General features: G+C 39.2%; 1 protein-coding gene across 4 annotated transcripts in view; it reads left to right on the top strand.

The window, feature by feature from the left end:
- The window catches only part of LOC109034910 (solute carrier family 35 member F3), a 60531-nt gene that overhangs the window by 25124 nt on the left and 12253 nt on the right, over positions 1-23154 (top strand). For all 4 annotated transcript variants that reach the window (XM_019048330.2, XM_019048329.2, XM_019048331.2 and 1 more), the window contains 2 exons: positions 19390-19479; positions 21669-21798. In XM_019048330.2, the coding sequence (XP_018903875.1) occupies positions 19390-19479; positions 21669-21798 (220 nt within the window). The remainder of the gene's footprint in view (positions 1-19389; positions 19480-21668; positions 21799-23154) is intronic.

The raw sequence follows: 23154 nt of genomic DNA on the forward strand, positions 1-23154 counted from the left end.
TCTCTCCTTTCTTCTCTCCTTTCTTCTCTCCTTTCTTCTCTCCTTTCTTCTCTCCTTTCTTCTCTCCTTTCTTCTCTCCTTTCTTCTCTCCTTTCTTCTCTCCTTTCTTCTCTCCTTTCTTCTCTCCTTTCTTCTCTCCTTTCTTCTCTTTTCTTCTCTCCTTTCTTCTCTCCTTTCTTCTCTCCTTTCTTCTCTCCTTTCTTCTCTTTTCTTCTCTCTTTTCCTCTCTTTTCTTCTCTTTTCTCCTATCTCTATTTCTTCTCCAGCAGAATAAATCTCACTCAATTGATAAAGTTTTTTGATGCAAGAAAACACAGAATCAATGGCAAATCTTTGGAGGCCCAGCGTTGCAAAATTTCTGAATTTATGTTTGAGAGAGGAGCATTGCAGCCCCAGAACAAAAATTGTATTAATGAAATAATTTATTGCTATGGAATAAAATATTTAACAAGGATGCAACTATCATTACTAATAAAAAAAAAGAGGAACGAAATGAAGATAATCGATGGAATGTACAAAGAAGATAATATTCACAAATTCCATTCTAAATTTTCTTGATTTTCCAAATGTACAACCCTCACGATGACTCTATTCACCCCTCTTTCACCAATAACTCCCATCCATTCCGATGATTTCATACAATCGAAACGAGATACGCGGTTTAGTAGTTTCACCGTCATATGTTAGATACATCCCTGCCGCTCAGAAATTAAAAAACTGAAATCTTTTTGATAACGTGACACCACAAAAAAAAGAAGCAAAAGAAATTCTTCATTCCTATGGTGTCAAACTATTTTGCAATGAGGAATCTTAATATTTAATTTGAAAAATAGAATGAAATTGTGAATCAACCACTGTACTAATTGCGAGGGGCGTTGGTTCATTTGAAAGGTGTTGTTCTCAATGCTTCGGGAAAACTATAAATTATTTTCTGGGGTTCGTCCCCGATTTTTAAATCCCTAAAAACTCATAAATTGGATGAGGGGAAGTGGGGGTTTTTTGTTTTTTGTTTTTCGGAAAAGTTTTGTTGCTACGCATCTTACTTTACCGTTTGCTGTCTTTTTATCAGCTGTTTTCATTCAACAATCATCATTAAGTGAGGTTACTTCCAACACTCAACTGCCATCAACTTACATTTTTCTTTTCCCGCGTTTTTTTTTTTTTTTTTTTTTTTTTTTTTACGGTTTTTCATGATTGGTTCCATCTTTTTCTTATTGTTAATTTTTCCTCATTAAGTCAATAACCTCCAAGTTTTTTTTCTCATTTCCGATCAGAACTTTTCACGCTGTTTCTTTTCAATGTGTATAAATATGTTTATTATTAATTTCCATTTTCATTTCATCCTTTTTCTTCTGATTTATTTTTTTTAATTTAAAAATTGAACTTTTCAGTTATGATTTTGTTAAAATAATAATAATTTTTACTAATTTTAATTTTAAATTTAACAGTTGTTATGAGTGAAATTTTCAATGACCGAGGCGGTCGTCCTCCAAAACGTGGTCGCGTTTTCCAGAATTCTTTGCATGTTCGTTTAGTGAAGCAAGAACTTAACTCTGTTATTAGTATTGAAAATCAAAGTTTCATTTCTTCATTTCGGAAGTATAAAATTGATGATCAGAACTTTGATGAAAATTTTGTTACCAAATTTTCAGTCGGTTCAATGAATATAATTTGTCATCATTGTGATGCTCGCCATTTTCAGGGTGAAATGTCCAATGGTCATTTTAATAACTGCTGCCAAAATGGCTTAATTTCTTTACCGAGTATTCGGACAAATACCGATTTGAAATCATTATTTTTATATTCTCCAAATTTCATAAAGCATATCAGAAATTATAATAGTGCTGTTGCTTTTGCCTCTTTCTCTGCAAATCGAATTGATATTCCGGGTGATGGACCTTATTGCTTTAAAGTTCAAGGATCCATATATAGGTAAGTTTATTACCGGAACCAGAATGCAGACTGAACATGGAAAAAACGAAGAAGAAAAAGCGGAAAAATTAGATGAAGTTAAAACAGGAGCAGAAAAAGAAGAAGAACCAGAAGGAACAGCTACTGAAGAAGAAAAAGAAGAAGCAAAAAAAGAAAAGACAAAAGGAGGAAAGAAGAAGAGCAAAGTTGTAGGAAATATAGGAAGAAAAGCAGGACAGAAATGGCAAAAGAAGAATCAACAATTTAATCGAAAAAAAAGCAAAGTATTTAAAAAATAAAAAAAGATCTTCTTTAAAATTAGTTTGAAAACAAATGTAAAACCTAAAAAATAATTTTGTATGAAGATTAAAACAAAATTTTAGTTTAAAGTTTACTAAATAAAATTACAATTTTTGAAAACATTTGTTATATTTCTTCTCTCAAAAAAATAATTAGACCCGATTCAAAGACAAAACAGAAAATTAAATGAAAATAAATAAAAAAAAAAAAAAAACATGTGAAAGTGAAAAGTGTACAGGAAAAATAAGGGGCTGCGAAGCAGCCCCATAAGCCCCTAGTTAATATTTAAGACTCATTTTTAGAACAGCGCAAGTGCCATTAATGTTCTTATGCAAAATGTAATTGCAATTACATATATTCTGCAATATTCTGCAATTCGTTCGCAATTCATTCTGAGAGCAGGAAGGAGTTGGAGAGATTTTACCGTGATGAAGCGATGATCCGTAAAGTCAGGAGCAGCTCTGACGCAAAGTGAAAATTCTTAGTCTTCGTACACCGCCTTGACGAATGTTGGAGAGACCACAACATACTCGTAACTGCAAAAGAAAGAAAATAATGATTTAATAGATAAATTCTACATAAAATAGTCATACAATAAATAATATCGTTCCCATGGAGCATAGAGCAATGGAAATTTGAAAGAATGGTACAAGTTAATGGAAAAAACTGCAATTTTTACTATTTAAATTGCATTATTTTTACATCTTATGAATTCCCATTGTAAGCGATCAAATAGTTCTATGTATAGGGCAGTAGGCAATTTGCAATACAAAAAAGTGTGCCTTATCGCGATTTTATTCTAATAAATTTTGAAAAGAGGAGTCCCTCAAATGGAGAATAGACAACATACCGACGGTGAAACTACCAAACCACGTATCTCGGTTTGCGACGTCGCAAACTTCCTGTCATACTTCATTTTTTTAAATGAAAAACTACTTAACATCCAGTCTTGAAAATTTCTGTGATTTTTCCTCTTTGTGCGGAGAAAATTCCGTGAAAATTTCAAGGAATGATATTGATTTGGTCTACTTAAAAAAAATAAAATGTGAGCGTAGATTTTTAAACACCGCAAACGAGATACGTGGTTTGGTAGTTTCACCGTCGATACGCATCTTTTCGATCTGATTGCAGTAACTTTCTCATGTAATCGCAATTTATTGGAACATAACTTGCGCTGTTTTTATTTGGAAGCACAATTTGACACCATCCTCCCACCATCTACCCCTTGACGTGTTATAAAGATGTATGTATACGATCCCTACGGCTCAGAAAAATGGAATTTTATACCGACCACAATAATGGCTCATCTGCGAAATACAGATTGTGGGTTTAACTTGTTAATTTAAAAAGAAAAAAGAAGAAAATAAGAAAAAAGAAAAAGAAAAATTCCTGGGTTTTGAAATATGCGGCTGGATTGGTTTTTACAGATTTAGGAAGAAAACTTAAGCAAACTTGTTAGCTTTCCTTTTCCACCTCGCGGAAATGCACGGATATTTGCGAAGTATGAATGATGGACCTGTTATGAGAAAGAGCGCAGCGTGTAGGAGGTAATAGGCGTTTACCGTGCGTCATTTCAATTATTAGTATTCTTACTCCACACGCGTCTAGAATAACTTAACAAAAGATTACATGCTCCTCTTACAAGCTATAGTCGCACCTTAGAAAAGTTGAAAAAATGAACGTGTGTAGTAGTAGTAAAATAATTTTATTTTAAAGCGGTGCTTTAGCATCTAAGGCCATTTACACCTCTAAAGAAAAATGAGGATGAACAATGAACATAAGGCCCCGGGTTATAAGATGCCGCCTTCCCAAGTAGCAAAGTGAAAATATTTTATGAAAAAAGAATTAATGGAAAAAATTTAATAAATAAAGACAAAGTAGCTAGCACTATGGAAAATAGACAGAAAATTTAAAGTGAGTGTCACTATTTACCAAAGAAAATAGGTCAGTTTCCTGTCTACAAAATGGATCTATTTTCCGTCTAGAAAATTGATAGGGCTATTTCCTTAAGAAAAATGATCCAAAAACCTAATGGAAAATAGAGAAAAATTGGACATTTTCTTTATCTATTTCTGAGAAATTTAAAATTCAGAAAACAGAAAGAAAAAACACTGAATGGAGACAGCAAAATTTACTGTTTTCCTTGTATTTGACAGATAGGAAATAGAAGTTTTCTAATAATTTTCTTACTTCTATTTGATACATCTATTTTCTTTCCATTTTCTTTCTATTTTATTTTTCTGTCTCGAAAATAGACAGTTTCTAAATTAGTGCCAGACAGAAAATAGGACTCCATGCTATTAGGGTTGTGCTAAAGCCAAAATTGAAGTTTAATTGCCACTACAAGCCTATCCTTCATGAATACTACAAGCTCTACCTTAGAAGGACTTACTAGTCCCGGAAGTTTAAAACGTATCGCAGAGAATGCACGCAAAAGTTTCTATGTATGGTAGGCATGTAATTCTGATTCCAAAACTTTGAACTTCGCGCGAAAAAACGATCGCGAAGAGTCTGCAAAACTGAATACGTCGTATACTTCACGCATCGCGCCGCGCCATCTCGCCGAGCTTGCGGTGCAACCTGATGTCTAGTCTCGCTCTCGGTTCTTGAATCTTACAATTAGCCCATTCAACTTGTCTACTCCTGCGTTAAGGTCTTTGAGTCAGCCGAGAAGAGATTCTCCTTCATTTCGTCGATGTGCAATTTGATCACCTTGCAAGTCGAAATAGTTGTATCACGCGTTCAACTTTTGTACTCCTGCGTTAAGGTCTTTGAGTCAGCCGAGAAGAGATTCTCCTTCATTTCGTCGATGTGCAATTTTATCACCTCGGAAGTCGAAATAGTTGTATCACGTGTTCAACTTTTGTACTCCTGCGTTGAAGTCTCTAAGTCGAGGGGGGGGGGGGTGTCTTCTCCATTGTGTGAAACGCAATTGAATCAATCAGTTACAAAAGAGACAAGCACCAATAATAATGAGAATTCGAGAAAAATGGGGATAATCGTTTTAATTGACCCCGTATAAATCTCAGAGCTCTAAAATATTAAAGCGATGAATTACTTAATCACGTTATTAATTAATTTGTTATTTGAAACGGGTTGGTTAATACAGTTTCAACTGTTTTCTTGTATTTTTCTAACTGGTACTTGAGCCATTTTGTTACTGACCGATTCACTTTTACCCTCTTGGAAATCGAAATGGTTACGTCACGCGTTTCGTCCCGTCCAACTTTTTTACTCCATGTTAAACCTCCGAGACAGCGGGAAAGAGACCGAACTCATTGTCATTGTTGCGGATACGCGAGAAAGCTTCGTTGCTTCCTTGCTTCATATAACTGGGACCGGATCTGTGAAAAGAGACCTCATCCTCCGGAAGAAATATTCCGAAACTTTGAACTTGGCGCGAAAAGCGATCACGGGAGGCGCCTGCAAAACTGTTGGGATACTTCAAACATCGCACGATCTCCGCTCTCGCTCTCGCCTCTTGCCCTGCGAATCGCTCTAATGGAGAATTTACGTGCACATTTTTTATTGCTTCGTCTGAACGTACTTAAGGTGATTCGATGGACGCCATATTATGTGTCAGAACGGCATGCGATATATCGCATCAATTGGTTCCATTTATTCAGCTACTTGTCATTTTTCTCAAATTTTGAGATCGCAATTCTGTTGTCAGGAGACTAAAGCACTCACTTACCAATTTTAGCAAAGAAATTCAACGTAATAAAGGCGTTGTTTTTTTAGAGAGAAAACATCGCATTCGATACTGATATCGAAACTGCACTCGAATGCGATACTTTCTCTCTAAAAAAAACACGCCTTTATTACGTTGAATTTCTTTGCTAAAATTGGTAAGTGAGTGCTTTAGTCTCCTGACAACAGAATTGCGATCTCAAAATTTGAGAAAAATGATTAGTAGCTGAAATAAATGGAACCAATTGATGCGATATATCGCATGCCGTTCTGACACATAATATGGCGTCCATCGAATCACCTTAAAGAGCTGATTTCACAGTATTTTTTATAATTTTTTTCTGATATGGGAAATAGTATAAAAATAGATTTCGAAGTGAGAAAATGCACCCAGTGATTTCATCTAGCGACATTTCCCATTTCAACGCACGTAATTTAGCGGAATAGATCACTTTGTTATACATCTCATATAATAGTTAAATTCATGAACGAAGGGTATCCTCGTGCACAGTTTACTCAGTAGTTTCCACTTAAACGCATAATTCATCAAATTTTGGACGATCTCCATTGTATAGGTTCCGAAATGCGGTTGCGAAATTTGGAAATGCGTGGGACAGTGCGCGCACAAAACTTCGGAAGGTGCACGCAAAAATGGAGCACGTTTTGATCAAAACGTAATACAGTGGATATCGGATATAACGACCTTGAAGGGACCAGCCATATTCGGTCGTTATAGCCGATAGTCGTTATAACCGATAGTGGAATTTTTACGCACGTACCCTATGTTAAAGAGCTGAGAACAAGGCTGTGCTGTAGGTGGGATTCCAGGGCCCGGTGAATTTTGCTGCTGATTCATTATCTCTTCAGTGACACCTTTGTTTATTAGCTTTATCTAATTTTATTTGAATTGAATATTTATTTAATTCATTTATTTTTTTATTCTAGGACTAATTTTAATTAAAACACTTTGTTTGAATTTGTAAAAACAAGGTATTTTATAATATTGAGAATACATGCACTACACACTACATTATGTTTGCAATACATATGCGCAATACCGAAGAAGTATAAAACTTCTAATTTGAATAACAGTCCGTGATTTCTTTTTGCTTCACAATCGTGTTCGCGTACCCTTTTTGTAACGCTCTATGGGCCGAGCGTAAAGTGTGATAAAGTAGAATCGTTCTATTCTGGGTTCAAAATTAGGAATTTTTGAACAGTTGTGATGGCTTCTAGGGCGTCTGGAAACGAGATCCTCTCCTCTTTGGCCTCTGTTGCTGTCGCTCAGGTCGTTATAACCGATCACCACATCTGTTGGGACGCGAAAACTCCGTCGCTATGACCGATATGTCGTTATATGCGATGTCGTTATAACCGATACATAAATACATTGAATGAATGGGATTTCAGCCGGGACCGACCAGTTTACGTCGTTATGCCCGATATGTCGTTATAACCGATGTTGTTATATCCGATATCCACTGTACATTTTTTATCATCCATTATCCAAGGTTGTAGCCCACGCAATTTTTCCACCGCCTATACGCAATTCGCGAACGACCAATCGGTCGTTGGTTTGTGGAAATTCTGCGCCTCTGAAAGGATCTTTAAAGAATGGAGTTGTTGCATTTGTGAGGAATTTGCGATTTGACCATTGATTCTTATGTAAAAGTTCGCGAGAAACACGATGGTGCCACTGGTTTTCTGTGAAATAATCTCCCAAGCTCAAAAAAAGCTCTCAAAGTGAGGCCAAAATGGAGGGGATATCCCGCCCTACTCTGAGAGTCCACCTTTACATCAAAACAAACTCTCCATGCAAAGATAGGGAGCAAATACATTGACGGGGCTGCCACTTCATTTGGGGACTCCAAAACTGAAAACACGGCAACCCTGCTAATGTATTTGCTCCCTATCTTTGCATGGAGAGTTTGTTTTGATGTAGAGGTGGACTCTCAGGGTAGGGCAGGATATCCCCTCCATTTTGGCCTCACTTTGAGAGCTTTTTTGAGGTTTTTTTTTCAGAGAAAACCAGTGGCACCATCGTGTTTCCCGCGAACTTTTATACAGGGTGGCCCAGACCTACCGTACCAGGCCTTTTTTTCGGTTAATTTGGGTCGTACGAAGTCCAGGATCGCGGGGATGAGTAGGGAATCGACCCCAAGGAATCCGAATTTCATGGTCCCAGAGCCCCCCTGGCGTCCCTTGGGGCGTAAAAGGGGGGTCCGTACTTCAAAAGTCAGGGTTAATGTCCAAATTTTGAAATTATTTCATCGGAATCGGAACGTACGGAAATTTTTAACCTGAATCGACACCAAGAAATCCAAAATCGGACCATCCGGGTCCAAAATACCGACCCCTAAAGGTGGGGGACAGAGCCCCCTTTAAAAAAATATCAAGTTCGTTGAATTGACGTGGAGAGTCGGAAAAAATGTGTATTCACAGGTAATCGACCCCAAGAAATCCAAATTTGAGGGTCCCATTGTCCTCAGACACTTTTCTGATGGGGCACAGGGGTAACCTCCACACCAGTTAAATTTAAAAGTTCAGAGACCCCCTGTGCCCCATCAGAAAAGTGTCTGAGGACAATGGGACCCTCAAATTTGGATTTCTTGGGGTCGATTACCTATGAATACACATTTTTTCCGACTCTCCACGTCAATTTAACGAACTTGATATTTTTTTAAAGGGGGCTCTGTCCCCCACCTTTAGGGGTCGGTATTTTGGACCCGGATGGTCCGATTTTGGATTTCTTGGTGTCGATTCAGTTAAAAATTTCCGTATGTTCTGATTCCGATGAAATAATTTCAAAATTTGGACATTAACCCTGACTTTTGAAGTACGGACCCCCCTTTTACTCCCCAAGGGACGCCAGGGGGGCTCTGGAACCATGAAATTCGGATTCCTTGGGGTCAATTCCCTATTCATCCCCGCGATCCTGGACTTCGTGCGACCCAAATTAACCGAAAAAAAGGCCTGGTACGGTAGGTCTGGGCCACCCTGTATAAGAAACAACAGTCAAATCGCAAATCCCTCACACATGCAACATCTCCATTCTCTCCATTGTGGCATAATTCAGTGCACGTATAGTCTACAATAATTCATCCATAAAAATTTTATTCATTACTGAAATAAGCTTGAAATCTAGGTTTATAGAGGTGCTCATTCTATAATCCGTATATTAGAATTTAAAACATCATAAGCGCCATGACGTCTAGGTAACTTCTTTTGAGCGTGGCATTTGACACCATGAAATGAGCCAAATGTCTCAAATGTATGAAGTCTATGTGGAAATTTTCTTAAAAATATAGTCTTCTTTGAATGAACAGAATAGACTGATTTAGTGACTACGTCATTTGATATGATATCAAATTCTTGGTCCAAACCAAAACTGATATATTGACCTTATATGACCTCCCGTGCAACTTCGTGAGTTAATTCATTACAATTTAGGTATTGACAGACCATAAACAATTGAGAACTCATCAAGAACAAGAAATTTCGATTGCAAGAAACACTTGCGGGCGAATTGGACCACCATGACGCGAAGGACTCGAATCATAGATAAGGTCATGTGTTTGTTTACACTTGAACTATGACGTAGGTACTAAATCAGTCTATTGACATCCAAAGGCGATGAGATTTTCGCTAAATGATTGAGACAGTTGCCGCGTCTTAGTAGCACTGACTATAAAAGAAAGTTGAAGAAATCGGTAAATCCAACACAGAAAATTCTCAAGAGGGGCTCGTTCAAATAATATACCTAAGCCATTTTGGCCGACTGATTAACCCCTCTCCCCCCCCCCCCCTGTAGGAAACAGGTGTAAAAGTGTTTCAAGCTGAACCTTTTCACTACTAACCAGTTAAAATTCACTTAACCAGTTGAAATTCACTTAACCAGTAAAATTCACGTAACCAGATAACTTTCACCAGTTGAAATTCACTTAACCAGTTAAAATTCACGTAACCAGATAACTTTCACCACTAAACAGCGAAAAAAAGTCCAATGAAAAGTTTAAATCCGGTATGACCACTGACAGAGACAGAGACATTCAGGGTGACGCAACGACAGGCTCACAGGAATAAAAGAGTGCCTTCAATTTCGAGTGATACCACAGCACACGCAAAACTCGATAAGTCGTATGCTTCATCCCGCACGGGTTTTAATGAGGCCGATGAAGGGGCAAAGGACAAACATTTTAAGGTTTGATGGATTATTAACCTCATATCGACGGTGCAACAATCAAACCTCGTAGCTCGGTTTGCGACGTTGCAGATTTTCTGTCGTTTATAATTTTTTAGGTGAAATACTACCTTAAAATAAATTCTTAAAAACCCCGTGATTTTTCTCCTTCGTGAGAGGCAGGTCAAATGCGTAGTATCCCGGGCGGTGGAACGTTACCCCATTCCAAGGTAGCCAAATTGACTCAAAATATTCATCAATTTGACTCAAATGTACTTGTGCAACTTTTAGTCATTTTTCTGTTTTATTCCATTAAATCTGAGGAATAATCAGTGAAATTTTCAGTTAGAAATGCCCGAAATTTTCCTTGTCGATATGCAATTCGCGAGGGGAAATTTGGCAACATTTAAATGGAGTTACGTTCTTTCGGGGGGAGGGGGGGGGGTGAATTAACGGAGAGGAGGGAAGTCAACGGCCAGTAAATACAAGAATTTAGATTCTTTGCAAATGCCACGTATAAAATACGATGCAGAAGGAGAAAATAATTTGTCAGGGAAAATTGAAAAACGAGTTGAGTCTACGCATAATTGGAATGTTAACATAATGGGAAAAAGCGGAAAATTTGAAACATACGGTAGTATCAAAAAATAAGACTACATACCTTCAGCGACTCGTAAGTTCATAACAGACAAGTTGTAAAGCTGGAAAATCTGAAAAATAAAACAAAAAGAAAATAATAATCGAAATGTATCAAAAGGATTAGAGCCATGAATAACAATGAAAATTGGGAGTCACATTTTCCGGCCACCACCATGTAGAACTCGGGTTTTTCATAGTTTTTTTAAATTTTTATTGTAATATTTCGGACTGAAAATGACTCAGTTTTGAGTCGAAACGTCTCGGGAGTTTTTTTTTTTTTTTTCTTTTCTTTTCTTTTCTTTTTTTCTTGTATCTATTTTAGCCTCGTTTCCCGTTTCCCTTGTTTCTCTACTATTTTCAAGATGGGAGAAATAAGTCTGCGAGTTAAATATGGGATTCGGAACATTTTAAGTTTATAATTAGAATAATAAAAATAATACGAGTTTGAAACTATGTAGATTGCGCAGATGGAGATATGTGGTGGAAATTTAGGCGGTAGGAGTGATCACTTCTACTCGATCTTAAGGTGATTCGATGGACGCCATATTTTGTGTCATATCGCATAAATTGGTTCCATTTTTCAGCTACTCGTCATTTTTTTCCAATTTCGAGATCGCAATTCTGTTGTTAGGAGACTAAATCACTCACTTACCAATTTTAACAAAGAAATTCAACGTAATAAAGGCGTGGTTTTTTCAGAGAGAAAGAATCGCATTCAATACTGATATCGAAACTGCACTCGAATGCGATGTTTTCTCTCTGAAAAAAACCACGCCTTTATTACGTTGAATTCCTTTGTTAAAATTGGTAAGTGAGTGCTTTAGTCTCCTGGCAACAGAATTGCGATCTCAAAATTGGAGAAAAATGACGAGTAGCTGAAAGAATGGAACCAATTGATGCGATATATCGCATGCCGTTCTGCCACAAAATATGGCGTCCATCGAATCACCTTACAAATCCTCTTACACAAAGGTAAAATACTAGATAAAGCATGATTTGGGATTCTTAAGGCCAAGTTAATGATGCAAAAACCAGTAAAGTCATTCATTTCCATCGTATTATCCAGGGTGATCCAGAATTAAAACGGTCAGGAGCGTGATCTATGGGTCAAAATAAGACATTTTTGTTGTAGAAAGTTTTTTCCAAAAGTGCCCCCAGTCGAAGCTACGCCCCCCCCCCCCAAATGTCGGAAAGTAGATAGTTCATCCAGAATTTTGGCAACGGTTGTAACCAAATCTCATGAAAATTTGTACACCCCTGCACTTTTAAGCCCTAAATTCATAATTTTTTTTTTTTTTTTTTTTTTTTTTTTTTTTTTTTTTTTTTTTTTACTACTTCAAATAGCCCACAAAGGCTAATCCCACGCTTTAAGTCCCATCCCCCCTCCGTCCCTACCGAACCAGCCCCAGGCAACCATTGTTTGAGACCATCAAACCCGGGTCGCCTGGCCGGGAGTCGAACCCGGGACCTCCCGATTATAGAGCAAGCGCTACAACCACTACACCATAGGAGGCCGACAAATGATCCGCAAAAATCGAAATCTCAATTTAAAGAGGGGGTACACCTCGGCTCCCGCAGTCTGGCCGTTTAACCCTGCTGGATCATCCTATATTGGATACTTCCCAAATTGATTTCCACCTGCAATATAATATCCTCGAATAGCTAATCAGCAAATTATGACTTATCGCCCCATGAACAGTTCAAATTTTCGTATAAATCCCTAGGTGCCTACTTGTTTCTAGCTGAAATATTAATTTACACCGTAGGTGATGCCCGATTAAGGCATTTAAATGATCAAACCCCATACATGTTTCAATCATTGCAAAATCTCGCTTCGATTAAAAAATTGGAGAAAAACATCGAGTTGTAAATATATTGAAGACCCATTTTAAGAGGACCAAGTAAAAACACAATCCAATTGTCTGATAATCCGACCGTCCATGGAAACATTAATTAAGATAGACTCACTTCGAACTAGGTAAGGCTGAAGCTGCTAATATGTCACGATTAGGAGAGTACGCACATGTAGAGTCATTTATGAATTTCGCGAACGCAAACGGAGCCTTCGGAAACGCCCCTGAAAGTCCGAAGCAACCACAGATGATGCGGTGCAAACTGAATTTCAACACGCGGGTGAATTGATCGGATCAAGAATTCGTTACAAAGAAAATGCCTCTCTCACCACGATTACTTTTAGCGAGGATTTGCTCACGACACCTTGAAATTTCCTCAAAAGACAGTTGACAAGCACTTCAAGAAGAACAGCACAACCGTAAAAGAAACGTTTTGACGATGGCGATCAGATTTTAAATTTTAAGCGCGGCTACTGTCACCGGTCGGATACTGCGCGCAAATGGGAGGCAATCTCTGAACTAGACTGATGAACAGGTAACTGGCAAAAGGAAATGCCATAGGCCGGGCATCGTTTGAAGGGAGGGGGGGGGGGGGTTTCGCACGTGTGCTCGAACGATCTGAAACCACCGGGACTTTTCGCGCGATAAGGAAAACCGCCGTAGGAACCTCCAGGCGATGCCAAATTTCCTTTGATAAAACACGAATTTCCTGGTAACCTTATGAATATTTTCCTTCCAATTTTTCAGATAATTTTGCTCGCAAGTTTACCCTACGTTCCTGAAAATTTCAAGGAAAAATATTCACAACTTTCCTCATTGATAAACGTTTATTGAGGGAAATTTGGCAACTCTCGAATGTTCATACGCCGGCGTTTTTCCTTAGCACGGCGATTTTGGTCTGGCGAAAGGCGTGTGCGTGTGTGGGCTGTGGGCCTGGGCCTAGCCCTTCTCCTACCCTTGACGTTTCAGAGTTTCAGTCTCATTGTCGCTCCCTATTATGTAATCGTTTCGAAGTTTAGAGAAACCGATTTGGCAGTTCCATCTCCCTCTTCAGACCGGTTCTATTGTTACCCTGTCTAGACTCTGTCATCTGTCTAAGATTTCCTGTTGATGAAAAGAAGCTGTCTAGCTCTCTTTTTGACGACGCCGACATGACGAGACGAGACGAGAGGGACGAACGTAGGGACCTGATTTTTCCGACTGGCCAGCGCAGGGTTGCAACATGGGAGGAGGGAGGCTGAAAGGAACCTAGAAACAACCTCTCTGACAGCACGGGTGACTTTAACGAAAGTCTACAAAAACTCGCAGCCCCTAAATCTTACAGCGGGAAACTATCATGGAATACTTTAGCAGTGGCGTGGCGTGAATAATCGATTATCGATATCTCGCCATTAGAAGCTACGGTGAAGAATCGATTACTAAGGTGTTCGCTGCGAACACCCCGATAATCGATCTTTTTTCACAGGTTTAAATGGCATAACAATCGATACATCGCAATCCACGCCACGTCACTGTACTTTAGAAAAACATATCCTGTAAAATGAAAATCGGTCATTGATTGCCTTGAATTTTTTTCCTGAGTGAAAAATATTTTTTGCACCGTATTTTGGTTCAAAAATTACGCAGGCCTGCAAAAAAGATCGTTGGGAATATGCCGGTTGAATCTTATGTAATCTTCAGCGCTGCGTCTGAAAATGACCTCAAGTCTTTCTCAATGCCCACCAGTTTCCGGAAAATTGATATTTTACTCAGTACAAGCTTTTCAAAGAGAAATTCAATTTGCTGCGAAAAAATCCAACAAACTACTGTATCATCGCATTTACATCTATCCCATAGGATTGCAAAAGGAAAAATCAAAAGAAACGATCGCCCCTCCCTCCCTCCCTCCACCCCCCTACGTTTAGGACTCATAAGTCAGAGGATGTACGAGTGTATTTGGCCACATCTCCTTCGAGTAGTTAAAAGATTTTTCGATCAAAGCAAGTGACTTATGAGGGAGTAAACGTAAGAACAAAAATAAAAATGACTTCCAAAACGATAACTTCAAACCAAATATCATGAAAAAAAGGCTACCGATAACGCATACAATGACAACCGGCACGAGTGACAAAAAAGTAACTCCATTGATTGTGAAACTCCCAGAATTAAAAAAAATCCCGAGGAAATCTGAAGAGAAAATCGCCCCTTAGGGACTCGGGTCAGATTCAGTACGTAACAACATTTCGTTTAAAAAGGAAAATTGAAGCTCCGAGTGCAAAATGGGCATTTCTTACTTCTTCTTCTTATGGGGCTTTCTTTCTTGTCTTATGCCCGTTAGCGTTTTATCCACTAAAATGAAAGTAAATTAATTAAATTCCTTAAAATTAAACTGAATCCTCTATAACATATTACAATGCTGAACAGTGGCGTGGCGTGAATTGCGATACATTGATTGTTATGCCATTTAAACCTATAGAAAGGGATCGATAAACAGGGTGTTCGCAGCGAACACCTTAATAATCGATTCTTAACCGTAGATTTAAATGGCGTAACAATCGATACATCGCAATTCACGCCACGCCACTGATGCTGAAAATTAAACAAATTAGAAAATTCTCCTAGTGCTCCGCTCTCTATAATAGAAATCGACAATGAAGATTCTTTAACGAAAAAATGCGCTTTCTGCACCCAACCCTTCAATTTTTGATGATATGAGCAAGTGACTTACCAAATTAACACTAAATGGTTTATGAACAAACTGACTGGTCAAATATCATTGAAATATCGCGGAAAAACGGCTGCGGAAATTCACACAATGACAACGGATACAAGTTTTCTCATCCGACTCAAAAGCGACTCAGCAAAAAATCGAATCGGACAGAATAAGTTTTGTTTCAAAATAAGTGATAGCGGGGCGAGGGATCAATAAACTTGACAGAAAAATCAACTCTTCAAAATCACAACCCACTGAAATGGACTGAACCGTCACCTCCGATTTCACGGACCCTGCGCACTAGACTGCCGCAAGACGCTTCAGGTAGCGTCTCCGATCAGTCTCTGGTAAGGGGATAGGGAGGGGGCTATGGGTGGTCAGATAAGCCGAACATCCGCTTGGTAGAATCTCTGTCTGGTCTTTTGGCGACAGGCACCACCAGCCCGGCCGGTGGCCGGTATCGGAGAAAATTCTCTTATCGAGGCTCCGACGAAAAAGGAAATCGGCAGTATACAGGGTCATTCAAAAGTCACTCACCACTGGCCATAACTTTGGTTCTAATTATGATATCGACTTGCGGTTTAAGACGTTTTTCCTCATATCGAGGGGGAAACTTCTTTAGATACATTCCAGTTTTTTATTCACTCGGGGGAGGGGGGCGGGGGGGGCAACTCAAACATTTCAAATGGCCACCCCCCTCATGGCAGTGGTGCGTGACTTTTGAATAACCCTGTATAAAAGGGATAGAGCCCGGGTGTTGTCGAAGTGGTGATGACAAAATATCAGGGGGAAAACTTAAGCAAGGAAGGGTGGGACGGTGACGGATAGTCACACCTGCCCAAAGCACGAATCTCTAGCTCCGTTGCTACAAAGGACAAAGTAAAGCAAGAGGACGAAACCACGTCGCAATGGACCACTAGACAAGGTACGAATTTAAGCAATCTGATACATGTTTCTTAAGGTGATTCGATGGACGCCATATTTTGTGTCAGAACGGCATGCGATATATCGCATCAATTGGTTCCATATTTTCAGCTACTCGTCATTTTTCTCCTATTTTGAGATCGCAATTCTGTTGTCAGGAGTCTAAAGCACTCACTTACCAATTTTAGCAGAGAAATTCAACGTAATAAAGGCGTGGTTTTTTCAGAGAGAAAATATCGCATTCGAGTGCAGTTTCGATATCAGTATCGAATGCGATGTTTTCTCTCTGAAAAAACCACGCCTTTATTGAGTTGAATTTCTTTGCTAAAATTGGTAAGTGAGTGCTTTAGACTCCTGACAACAGAAGTGCGATCTCAAAATAGGAGAAAAATGACGAGTAGCTGAAAATATGGAACAAATTGATGCGATATATCGCATGCCGTTCTGACACAAAATATGGCGTCCATCGAATCACCTTAACCAGAATTTCACGTAGAACACGATTCACACAAAAAAAACTAATGAAACCAATTTCTAACAAAGATATTAACGTTTTTATTTCACATTGGTTCCGAGGAATTTGAACTGCCCGCTCACAAGAAACTCAAAGCTCTACGTGAGTCAAATCGCGCACCACAACGGCTTCAGCAAGCTTCTCAAACGAGCAATGTTCATTTCCCACCATGTGTTGTTCAAACTATAAGCAATTTGCTATAGCTGAGCCAAAGCGTCAAAATTGAGGTTACCAGATTTTTAAATCGCAGATACTGTCATGATAACGTTTAGTGCGCGATGCGAATTACGTAGAGCATTGAGTTTTCATGCGCGGGTGATTTGAATTCACGCATCAAGAATCATTAAATATCTTTTTAAGGAGTTAGTTTTGGTAATTTTCGTTGTGCGCATCGTGTTCTACGTGAAATTTTGATTAAGAAACATGTATCAGAATGCTAAAATCCGTACCTTGTCTAGTGGTCCATTGGACGTATTACTATCCAACGCAACTATGTGGATTAAGACATGAGCCCTGAGACCCATAAGAATATGTGCATAACAGGGCTCACTTCATAATGCGCATAGTTTCGTTTGATAGAAATACGTCCAATTGAGGCGTTGGGTGCAGAGAGGGTATTTCTTGGGTGCGGTGTTTCAGAATTTCTACCACTAATTAGAGAGGAAACTGTTGGGTGCAACTGTTTGGGGTTTCGAGAAAATCAAAATGAACAATCGGGGGTGGAAATTGTTCTAGGCCTCCGCAATATTCTGCCATGCGCTGGGTTTTCGCAAAAAGATATAACAACACGCCGGTCAAAATTTTGTGGAATTTTTTATTAATTGAGTTTTCGGGTGCGGGAAGGGTATTTCTTGGTTGAGGTGTTTTAGATTCCTCACTGTTAGTATAAGTTTAAGAGATGAAATTATTGGGTGAATTTTCTGAAACTTTCAATTATTAGCATCGTGAAATCGTAAAGAAAATTCAGTAAAAGTTTTAACGAATTCCATGGATTTGCTTTAACTTTAGTGGATGAAACGTTAACCGCGATCCTAAAACACCGCAACCAAATAATGCCCTTTCTGCATTTACCGCTTTAATTTTAGAATGTGTGCCAGAGTTGCATTCCTTTACCATAGTTGAAAATCTGAAATATCTAACAAAAAAAAAAAAAATCTCAGCCTCCACAATTTTTGCACCTCCGTAAACAATCGCCTCCCGAGGGCTTACACGTCTTACACTGCCACGCTAAGGAGCAACGCAGTTTAAGCCAGTCCTATTGATAAAACACGAATTTCCGAGTACAAACTCATAAATATGTTTCGTCCAATTTTTCAGATAATGTTTTTCGCAATTTCACCCAAAGTTCCTGAAAATTTCAAGGAAAATTATTCCTAGCTTTCCTAAAAAATAAACCTTTTACTGAAGGAAAGGCCACTCTCGAATGTTCGCACGGCGCTCTTCCTTAGCACGGCAGTATACTACACATAACCATATCTCCTTCGAAGAAATACAATTTTCAGTGATATAAATGCAAGCAACTCACCAAATAAATACTGCTGAAGCGCATACCGCATACTCAGGGACAGAATGACTTCCAGAACGATATCCTCCAACCGAAAATCATGAAAGTCACGGAAAAAAAAAATGCCACCGAAAACTCTCACAACTGACAAGAATGAGAAAATACTAGCTCCACTGCTGACGGTGGTACTTAGCAAACTCTAGAATTAGACCGGAGAAGTAGCGTTTCAAAATCACAATCGCTTTTATCGGGCCCGCGAACTGTCGAATTTTACAGAAAAAATTAGTTCCTCAAAATCGCAAGCTATTGTATAGAGGTGAACCGCCTCCCTCGGTTTAACGTGCCCGACTGCGGCACGTGCAGGACGTTTACTTCATGCGTCCGATCAGTCTCGGGAGGGGGGGAGGGGGGGAGCTAGGACTGTTGTAGGGGTGGTCACTGCGTTTTCAGATACGCTGAACATCCGTTCGGCAGAATCTCGGTTTGGCGGCCGGCCGGCCGGCGCACAGTGGAACGAGTCTACAGGAGAGGTCGGACGTGAAATTTTTGACTAAAACTGGAAATTTAGATGTTTTTTTCGTTACAAATTCAATTTCTGAGGATGTTAATGAGGGGAAATTTCACCATTAAGCCGATGAAACCGCCCTCAAACTGCTTCGTTTCATATTTTCGAAAGCACAAGCATTTCAAAGTTTCCAGATTTTGTCCGACTTGTGTGCGGCGGCGCGGTGTCGGAGAAAATTCTCTTATCGAGACCTAGAAGAGATCGCAACTCTCCTAAGCATGAATCCATCCACTCTACCTCGCTAAGAAAAAACGCCGTATGTACATCCGAGAGTTGCCAAATTGGCAATACTGGAAACAGGAAAAACTCCAAGGTCTTTACAAAAACTCAGGACCGACATTTCTGTCGATTCCGCCGTTTATTTGCCGGGCTCGGCGGAACCGATCTCCATCCATTCAAATCCATTGAAAATATAGATTTTGCGTGAGGCAAGCTGCCTCACTAAGAATCGATTATTTTCCATACATTTAAATGGAGGAAAATCAGTTTTTAGACTTTCAAGAATCGCCACAGCGGTCAAGGCGGATACCGGGTCTTATTCTGCTGCACCTTTATGATTAAAGGGAAGTGACATTATTCACTGCATTTTTCCTAATAAATTTCTACTTGTGTTCCAGTTGCAAATTTGCTCGGTAACTTCTGCGTTGCTGTGACCTACGACCTTTTCATCACTCTAGGACTAATAACTGCAGTTCCTGTGTCAGCCGGTAAGTTGCAAATCATTGTTTACGTACCACCCTGGTAAAAATTGGCAGTAGAATCTGTGTTCCAAAATACCATAGACCTACGGCCGGCTGTAAGATTTCCAATAGCTTCTATTCTTCTATAGCCGGCTACACAATTTCTTACAGCCTTTTATAGCCGATGGCGATTAAGCAACTCACAGCCAGGCGATGAAGTGTATGCTAAACGTCACTAATTACGGATGCTAGGACTTAGTGAGTTTTTGGACCACTGCTCTCTTTTTGGGCTGCAGTATCTTGATTTATTTTGCGAGGAAAGCTCCGTACTTTTGATGGATGCCTGCCATTCCTAATATATTAGAGCGCCTTCAGTTTCGTATGATACTGTGTAATACCTCTGGTGTGAAATAGTTGCTTCAAGCGCCGTGGCACGCTGCGGTGTGGCAGGCGGGCAGCCAGCGCGAGACGCGCATCGGCGCCTACAAACCTAACAGGGATACTTCACGCGTTGCGCAATGCGTGCAGTATCCCTGTTAGGTTTGTAGGCGCCAGTGCGTCGCCGCTCCTCTTTGTGTTAGGCTCTATATTTAATTTGGCGGAGTCAGCGTTATTCAACTCATGATTTTGAAATGTTTGCACATCCTGTATGGATTATTCTCGTTTTAATTGATGAAAAAAATATGTATTAAAGGAAAATATAACGTGTGTTTTGTAAATATTAAGGTGGTTCCGTATCAAACTTAATGATTTCCAAAGCACACGAATTTCTACACAATTTCTTATAGCCTTTTATAATCGATGGCGAAAAAGCATCAGCCAGGCGATAAAGTGTAAAGCCCGGCTATAGGAACTATAGCCCGGCTGCATAATTTTTTATCGCTTCGTATAGCCCGGCCGTATGATTTTCTCCGCATTCTACAGCCAGCTATATGATTTTCTGTAGCCTTTTTTAGCCGGCTATAAGAATTCCTATGGTATTTTGAAACGCAACTCTTATCGCCAATTTTTACCAGGGCGCTTATAAGCAGGTCTATATTTGACCTCGTATATTTAAAAATATACTCTCGTACAACACGCTGCCAGAATTCTGCGCATTATAATTAAAATTTTCTGATTTTGATGAGCTTTCTGGAGTTTCTTCAATTTTATAAGTTTGAAGATTAAAATAGAACTGTGAAACTCAAAATTCCGCCTTAAACCTTTAAGTTGGTCAGTGAAAAGTGCAATGATTCAAAGAGAGCTTCAGCTTTGACGAAACAAGCAAATCTTCTCTCATACTATTGTAAGTGATCTTCAAAAGCAACACTTGACTATCCGCAGAAATCGTATCTTCCACGGAGAGATATTTCACATAGAGCAGACTTTCGTGAAGTTTGACCGACTAATAAGAATGTCAGGTTTTGGGTAATATACTTCGAAGAACGAGCTATTCATATACTTCACTTTTGTACCTATAGAAAAAATTAAACAAGTGAAATCCAACAATTTTAGCTGCGAATATGGAAGATTGAAACTTCAAATAGCATTAACTGTTGGACTTTGAAATATTGTTAAAATGAGCGAATAAAAAAAAAGAAAGAAATTAAAACATGTACGCGCTTAGGAAACCCCCTCTGTTCTTTTTCAAGTAATGTTCATGTGAAATTTGTCATAAAAAAAGTATGTAAATGAAGTTTGATGACTTCTAGAAATCACTCATATCGATACTAAACATTAAATAAACTTCAAAAAATACGAAGTGAAGAACTAAAATTTTTTACGAATTATAACTTAAAATTCACCGAAGTAAAGTAATAAAAAAAACTTGCGAGAAGGTGAGATGGCATTTTTACGTAAAAAAAAACAAAAAAAAAACAAAAATGTTTTCTACCTCCAACATCTTAATAGGTTTTAAGGGTATCCTTTTAAAAGTTACGAGTTTTTTACCTATTTTAAACAGTCTATCGCACTAGGTACCTAGGTCTATCGTAATATTTCAAACTGCAAACTTTAAATCATCTTAGCACCGGTCCGGTTGGATACTTCTCGTCGTTTGCTGTGTCAACTCGCACGTAAGACGCCCGTACGCCTGTCCACGCAGATATTTTAATACTTCAACTATTAGATCTTCGGCACTAAGGACCTTTTGCCATATGGCTATTGATGATCACATTTCTATAGCACCCTATTTGACATAAATACGTACATAACTTTACTTTTAAAATCTTTTCCAGCTCTAGATGTTGTTCTATACGGCGCAGATTTCAAAGGCATGAAACTAGCGGGAATAATTTTAATATCAATAGGATTCTTCTTGGTCATGTTCCCCAACAACTGGCCGGATTACATCACTCGAGTGCTCAGGTATGTAGTAAGCTTTTATTTCTATCCGCAATCATCGATAAAGGAGACATCGATTCCTTTTCTACTAGAGAAGCTGATTGAGATAAAGCTCGGTAGGAGTCTTCCTTATTCATGTGATCCTCAAAGAAGTTCCGTCTTTTTACCAGCTTCACATACTTTAACCCTTAGATGTCCAAGACTTTGTCTATACGTGAAGTTTCAAATTGACTCGTGCTTATAAATACATTGAGTCTGATAGTTTTTGGATTATTATATATCGACGGTGTAAGTCGGCAATCACATAACTCGATTTGCGACGTCGCAGATTTCCTGTCATACTTTGTTTTTTAAAACGGAAAACTACTCGGCGGCAATTCTTTGAAACTGTCGTGATTTTTCTTCTCTGTGTGATGGAAATTGTGCTAAAACTTCACGGAATGATGGCCATTCGCTCACCTTTAAAAAAGAACATAGAGGCGGAGATTTTCAGGCACCGCAAATGAGTTATGTGATTGCCGACTTACACCGTCGATATGTGATTTCTCTGTTTTTGAAGGTATAAGAAATACTTTTTTTGAAAATTTCACCTTTTTGGTATAAAAATTGGCACCTTCTCTCCTCCACTCCTCATCCGCCATGTATTGATCCCACAGAAAAGACAGGCGGGACAATATAGGCCCGGCTTGGGATTTGTAGGGATAATCGTCAAAAAAGAAAAAGAAAAAAAAACACTGACACGAAACAACTCTCACCAAACTACTAATATCTAGACGTGCCCTTCAGGGTACTTGGGAGATCTCTTAAAAATGGTCTTCTTGGCAGTTCGTCATGCTCCGCTCTGTGTTGCTAGTGAGGTGTCGCTTGGATTCGGGAAGAAAGTTACGGCCAAATTACGTATGTTTTAACTGCGCCTGTGTCGCTTACACGGCCACTGAAGTATCACTATAAAGTTAGACAAACGGAAACAAACACAGTATGTAGGTATAGCGCGGAGGATAGGACGTGCGTCCGTGACGGCGCAGAGATACAACTATTCGTGCTTGATGGATGTCCGTGTTGCATCTGCAAAATTGAAGGCGCGCTGGCGCGAGACGTGAATGCTCCGCTATATGCTGCCAAAGGATGTCACTCGGATTCGAGACAAAAGTTAAAAACGAGGCCCGATTACATCTCTGCTATCTTCGGCTGGGTTTTTTTCAAGGGTGTATTTGTAGAACCTAACCCAACCTACCTAACCTAACCCGACCTATACCTAAGGGTCGTATGTGCCGGCCCCCCACAACCTGCGGACCACGTGCTTTTATCAAGCCTTGGGCCACTTTGACCCGGCTTAGGCGTCTAAGGGTTGAAGCAACCCAGTTGATTAATTCAATTACA

This window comes from Bemisia tabaci, chromosome 7, assembly GCF_918797505.1.
Source record: "Bemisia tabaci chromosome 7, PGI_BMITA_v3".
Lineage (NCBI taxonomy): Eukaryota > Metazoa > Arthropoda > Insecta > Hemiptera > Aleyrodidae > Bemisia > Bemisia tabaci.